Source organism: Thunnus albacares, chromosome 5, assembly GCF_914725855.1.
Source record: "Thunnus albacares chromosome 5, fThuAlb1.1, whole genome shotgun sequence".
Lineage (NCBI taxonomy): Eukaryota > Metazoa > Chordata > Actinopteri > Scombriformes > Scombridae > Thunnus > Thunnus albacares.
The window spans coordinates 1420908-1427530 of NC_058110.1; the positions used below are offsets into that span (position 1 = coordinate 1420908).

General features: G+C 43.6%; 1 protein-coding gene across 2 annotated transcripts; it reads right to left on the reverse strand.

The window, feature by feature from the left end:
* Positions 1-460: 460 nt before the first annotated feature.
* On the reverse strand, positions 461-5735 carry icmt (isoprenylcysteine carboxyl methyltransferase). Of its 2 annotated transcripts, XM_044350834.1 has the most exons (6): positions 5668-5718; positions 5482-5528; positions 4730-4818; positions 3891-4060; positions 2522-2739; positions 461-1910 (listed from the first exon to the last, which is right to left on the reverse strand). In XM_044350834.1, exons 4-6 carry the CDS (start codon positions 4054-4056, stop codon positions 1731-1733), a joined length of 564 nt encoding a protein of 187 aa, XP_044206769.1. In that variant the 5' UTR covers positions 4057-4060; positions 4730-4818; positions 5482-5528; positions 5668-5718; the 3' UTR covers positions 461-1730. The 2 variants fall into 2 exon arrangements, with proteins under 2 accessions (XP_044206769.1, XP_044206768.1); XM_044350833.1 differs by having other exon boundaries at positions 5482-5735.
* Positions 5736-6623: the final 888 nt, after the last annotated feature.

Consider the following 6623-nt stretch of genomic DNA (forward strand, 5'->3'; position numbering starts at 1 on the left):
AGATAAATCTGCCCTATATCTTATTATAAATATCATATTCTGGGATATATTGATAACAAATGACTTTTTCTATTTGTTTATATACAAGTTGACCAATGGCACAATTTCCCCAAAGCATGTTGTATTTTTACACATCCTGAAGAAGAAGAAGCTTTGACCTGCGTCAACACACACAGACACACTCGTCATGCTCTACAGTGGCCACTAGAGGTCAGACGCTCCACACGGTACCTTTAAACATCCTACAGAGCGTCTTCGCTATCAGACTGATCTGTCCGACACACAGTGGGGATCAGGGTCTGCAGAGAGAGAGCAGCCTCCCTCCGACCCTTCACCAACACTCCTCCGTCATTTGGTTGGTTTCTAGCACAAAGTGAGTATGAAAGATGAAGAGGAGGATGATGAACTCATGCTGATGGAAACGACAGGACAGAAACAAACTGATGCTACAACACAGGAGGAAATGGAGACACTTTTAATGATCTATTTTGTCACATTCCTGTGTGCAGAAATGTGACCAAATAAATTAAATATAAAATATTTCACCAGAGACGATCGATTCATGAGGCTTCAATATCCAACCATCCAAAAAACACCTGAACGTTAAGTTTCATCCAAACTGAAGGTGTGACTAGTGGCTGAAGGACTTTAGCCTGAGTGGATTACAGTGTTAAGACATTAGAGCAGCCCAGTACTGACCAGTATATTCAGTCTCTGTCTACCAGTAGATGATGGAGCTCCCCAACAACGACTCTACCCTCTTAAAAAACTTCAATATTTTGGTGGATAAAGTTCTAAATGAAGGCGTTTTATGACCTGTTGTTCCTTCCTCAGTCAGCCTGTATTAAAGAGACTCTGCGTTCAGGGAGAATAAAGTAATGAGGGACACTTCAGGATCACTGTGACCGTGTGACTGTTGTTAAATACGCTACGTGTGTCTGAACTTTGGGACTAAAGCAGGACGTGAAGCAGCGTCTTCAGCTCTGTCGTCGGTTTGAGAAGCTTCTACAATCATTTTGTTTTTAACCGTTTTTGTCGTGAATCTGAGATGACGACAGCTGTTGTCTTCTGCAAAGATACAGATGATGTGAATGAATTCATTTCCAAAGAAAGACCTGATCCACATGGACCAGATCCACATCACTGTTCCTGCACATTTCACACAGCCATCAGATCCATGTGGACCCTGTTCTGCCTCATGGTTTGTAGATACAGAGTGGAGGGTGAAGAGCTCTACTACAGGGGATGATTGTTTTCTATTTAACTGACAGACTTTAGTGAGAACTGGGGGCTGATATTAACGACCATAATCACTCAAACACCTTCTGAACCTGGTGGACTTCCTGTGAAACTGAAACATCTCCAAACATTCGTTGTAACAACATCAAAGAAGCGTCATTTCAGTCTTCAGCGCAGGTCATCATGGTCAAAGCATGCAAACAGAAACAAGTGAGACAGATGGAGTGAGTGCTAGTGGGAGACATGGAGCTCATTGGTCGTCTGGCCTTTCTAAGTGGACTATGGAGGTTGGTAGAAAAACAGCAGCCCAGCTGCTTCCGCTGCACCAGCTGTCATGGTCTCTGTCTGTGAGCTACAGGGCTCAGCCAGCTGCAGGGTCCCCCCATCCCCCCCCCACTCCGGAGGGCAGCCATGGCTAATGCCTCACATCCACCAGGTCTGACCTGCTTCAGTGCTTTAAGTCTGTTAGGTCCAGCATCCAGCTCCTTGGTCTAGTTGACGCGGATTCCTGAGATGAAGGGTAGCCCGGTGGGAACCTTCTTCTTGTACTCCACATAGTCCTCTGCAAAGAAATGGATGAGGGACAGCTCCTCTTCCTCGATCCGCTCCCGGAAGAACCGCCAGCTGGCTATCGTGTATCCCAGTATACACACCGGGTTACACAGCAAGACCTGCAACAGAGACCAGTCATCAGTCATGTGGGACAGATATTAATACTGAACTCTGATCTATGACTGGACAGAGTCTTTATGGAGAGAACGTCTCACCACCAGACTCACATATCTGTTAACACATCAGATTATTTCTAGATTAAAGTGTACAGATGTCCTGTATCCTCCTGTACTGTCACCATGAACTGCAGAAAAACATTTTGTTTGTAGAAAAGAAAAAGTACAAAGTGTACAAGTACTGCAGTACAAGTACTGCCTGGCTGCCTCCACTAGCAGCTGCTTATTGAACATGAATCAAGTCTTTGCTTCAATAATTCTGGTCTAACTCGCTGACTTTGATTCTAACAAACCATCAAAGCAGAGATCACACATTACAATCAGGGAATAATATTTATAAAGCTCAGCATGACTTCTTTTGTAGTTTTCAGTAATAACTGTATTAAACAGGATTGGGTGACATGTAAACCTAAATTAACAGAATATAATGACATTAAACAAACTACACAAAGTTCAACAAAACAGAGAAATCCAGCTTGCAGGTTATATTTCGTGATATTTGTCAGGATGCATTAATATCATTCTGATTAAAGAGAAACACTGCTGTGTCAGACCTGGGTTCCTATGCTCCAGTAGAACCAGCCCACGTAGGAGGGGTGTCTGAAGTAGGAGTAGACTCCGTCGGTCACCAGGACGTGGCTCTGGGCCTTCTCATTTTGGACGATGTGGTTGAAGTTGGAGCCGGCCGTCAACATGGCTGCCTTGCGCAGGCCCTCGCCACACAGCACCATGAGCAGACCCACCAAGCTCAACCAGCTCAGCTGCTTCAGCTCTGAGAGAGACGACAGGACAGACACTGGTGATTCTACACATTCATCACCGTACGTCCAGTCTAATGTGATGCAGGATCTGTGACGGGCCTCCGAATGTGAAGAGATGAGAGTGAGATGTGGTGGAACTTTAATCAACGTCAGGTTTGCACCTCTACTGGTCTCCTCTCACTGGTTTCCCTCCGCAGCACGTGCACCACTTCCTGCTAACAATCCCACAATGCAATACGCCGCATAGTACAGATGTGAAAAATGACTGCTGTGCAACTCTACATCTGTCAGTGATGAGACGAAATGACGATGATCAGTAAACCCTCTGAGTTAACGACAGTCTTCATCATACAGAGAGTAATGAATGAAGGAGTGACGACAGTACAGCTGCTGCTAGGCAACGGTCAGATTTTTCAGCTGTGTCATCGTACGCACAGTAACAACAGGTCTGAAACTTTTACAGAGTCTTGTCTCAAGATGACTGAACATCACTGTGATGGAGACGGACAGGTGATGGACATGGAGGACAGAGCAGAGCGACACGGTTGTGTTCACTGCTGAGTGTCAGCAAAGTCAACTAAACTGGTTTTGAACCTGATGCTGGTCCAACTTCCTCTGTGTGTGTGATCACTCATCAGCTGACAGCCAGTCAGCAGCCAATCCGACGCCACGCTTTGTGGTGCAGTTGGATTTTAGAACTGAACTGTGATCGTGACTTTTTATTTTTATCTGGACGTAGCGACACGTAGCGACAAACCAAACATATGAGTGAGAAGTCTTGTTCCTGCAACTGCATTTATACGTCATGTGATGCTACTTCACTACACTTTAACACAAATATTACTGGGACCACTACAGGAAACTGCAGATGAACATTTAATATTCAGGAATTCACATTATAGACACGACTGCTGACTATCACTGTAACACACTGACCACACAGAGTCCAAACATGTACGAGGTTTTGACCTCAGGCAGCAGCAGGGACATGTGTCAGAAACCTCACGGAGACGCATCATGTGGTCATTACACTATGAAGTCATCCATGAGCTGGAAGTCACTTCAACAGGGTTTATACTGACAAATACACAACAGGTCTGAGTGGACTGAGCGCAGTGACAAAGAGACATACGAGAACATAAGAGACAGGTGACACACCAACCTGGAACTGTGAGCTTCTCCACAGTGAACTCCACCCATGATGAGACAGCAGCCAGGGTGTACTCCACACTGTGGTTGAGCAGGAACGAGTCCAGTGACAGACTACGAGGGTTAATGATGGCCGTCACCAGGTACTCAGAGTAATGGAAGAATGACAGCGAGCACATGTACCTGCAGAGACATGGTCACACTGTAACGGGCAGACTGGATCCTGTTCATACTGGATATTAAAAAGATCCTTCAAATGTGTTTTCAATGTAAGTGATGGAGGATAAAATCCACAGTGTGTCCACACAGTCATTTAAAAGTCTGTGTGAAGCTTCTATTCAGCTTCATCAGTCTGAGTTAGTCATATCAAGTGGATATCTGACACATTTACAGTCTTTTTAGCATCAAATTCCCTCTTTGTGTTTCCTCAGACAGTGTTTCCCTGTTGAGCTGCAGGTGGAAGTATAGTAACAAAAAGAGGAACTTTGACACTAAAAAGACTGTAACGTTGAAAGATATCTACTTGATTTGACTCATTTGGACGCTGAAGCTTCATATTAGCTTCAGATAAACTTTTAAATACATTTTGTCCTCCATCACTTCCATTGTAAGGTCATTATGAAGGGATCTTCTAATGGTCAGTATGAACAGGAGGAATGATTATGATAACACTACTATGGGTTTCATTCAAGTTTAATTCACTGATTCAACTGTAAAACAACATAAAAAGGTCAGATGGGTATATTACGGAGTGGGTGCTGTTTATAAGCACATTAATTAATTTCCACAGAGCAGCATCATGTTACTGATGCTATAAAATGACTAAATGAATGAATGAATATATTTACATACCAGCCAAAGTGTGTCCAGGTGGTTTCAGAGCAGCTTATAACTAAGCCACAGCCGAAAGTAACTCCCAGAAAGCAGGCTCTCACAGCAACCTGCAAGGCAGGACAGTCAGGTTATCCCGGGTCATCCCGGGTCAGACAGACACATAAACAAACTGACCCTCCTTTCTCTCTAGTCAGCCCCGAGACCACCGGAAGTTACTGCGGACACCCCGTCACAACACTCACACATTTGAATTATGTATTGTCTGTTCATAAAGCCACACATCTTATATTTACATGATATAGAAGAAGATATTTGTTAATTCGTCAAAGAGCTCGAGTCATGTTATATAAACAGCTTGGGGACCGACCAGGACAACAGTGAATTATCAGCCCTGTGGACTGGGCTTTGTCACTTCTTTCTACTAACAGAGTCATGAACACACACTAAGCCGCAGTCAGGATTAAGCCCTGCAGCTTAGACGGTACCTGGCTCAGGTTTCTATCTTGAGCACATCAGCGCCGCTTCAGCTAATGAGCTTAAAACGGCAGCTATGTTAGCTAGCTAGGTGATTTAGTTAGCCAACATTAGCTGTGCAATATTTAAGTTTAAACGGCAAAGTTAAGTATGTCAGATTCCACAATTAGTTTCCATGTGGTGGATCAAATACTTTACTGCTCAACAGCGCTGAAACGTGTTTAAAGTTGCTCAAACTGAAGTATAATCTGGATCCAGCGAGGAAGTTAGCTAGCTGTTAGCTAACGTTAACTTACCTTGTACAGAGGTCCCCTGTATGTGATGAGCAAGAGGCCGTTGATAACTGCAATGTAGATAATAATGGCTATTTTCCCTGGAGTTTCTGTCAGATAATCAAAGACCCAGTCAAGATGTCCAAAGCAGGTTCTGATCAATGGGATTACGACCACGCTGAGCCCTAATATAAAGCTTTTTATACTTACTCTTCCTTCTAGCACCAACTTACTGCCTGCCATGATGGAAGCACTGCTTAAATAAATATCGCGAGAGAACAACGAGACTTCCATCTGGCATCGTGTTTTGATTTTGACAGCTTTTACTGTATATAAAGGAGACCAACATCCACAGTGTGTCCACATAGTCATTTAGTGCAAAAATGCATTTAAAACTTTATCTGAAGCTTATACGAGGCTTCAGCAGTCTGAGTTAGTCATAACAAGTGGATATCTGACACATTTACAGTCTTTTTTTGGCACTAAAAAGACTGTAACATTGAAAGATATCTACTTGATTTGACTCATTTGGACGCTGAAGCTTCATATTAGCTTCAGATAAACTTTTAAATCCATTTTTGCACAGAAGGAGGACTGTGGATTTTGTCCTCCATCACTTCCATTGTAAGGTCATTATGAAGGGATCTTCTAATGGTCAGTATGAACAGGAGGAATGATTACAAGAAGAAAAACATGTTTCACTGTTCATTTGGGTTCCTGACTGTTGTTGGCTGGACTGCGACAGCAGGGCAGGGCTGTAAACGTGACTGAGGCCCAGACCACCTCCAAATGTGGTCTGAGTGGCCCTGTTTACACCAGGTATTAACACGCGTCTCCACACGTCTTGAATGATCACTTGTGATTGGATCTCACGTCCCTGCTCTATCTGCAAATAACCACGTACATCATTTCCATTTGCAAAGACCGAATTCGTTGTTGTTTTGACAACAACGGGGGTCCGCTCCGTCCACAGCTGTGTGTTCAACTTGTTTGATAACAGGATAAACAAATATAAAATGCACTGTATCCCTCACAGAAATCAAATGCTGGTCCTATTGATTTGCTCTGATGCTGCGTTGGATCATATATATATGTGTGTAACAAACATAGGGGAGACCAGGGACAGTTGTAACACCTTGAATATTTCCACATCAGAAACAAGCTGC

Excerpts from the sequence above, each read along its gene's own strand:
- icmt (XM_044350833.1), bottom strand. The coding sequence starts at position 5,700 with ATGGCAGGCAGTAAGTTGGTGCTAGAAGGAAGAGTAAGTATAAAAAGC. Across the intron at positions 2,740-3,890 it reads GGAGAAGCTCACAGTTCCAG|AGCTGAAGCAGCTGAGCTGG; the intron begins GTTGGTGTGTCA and ends CGTCTCTCTCAG. Across the intron at positions 1,911-2,521 it reads ACTGGAGCATAGGAACCCAG|GTCTTGCTGTGTAACCCGGT; the intron begins GTCTGACACAGC and ends TCTCTGTTGCAG.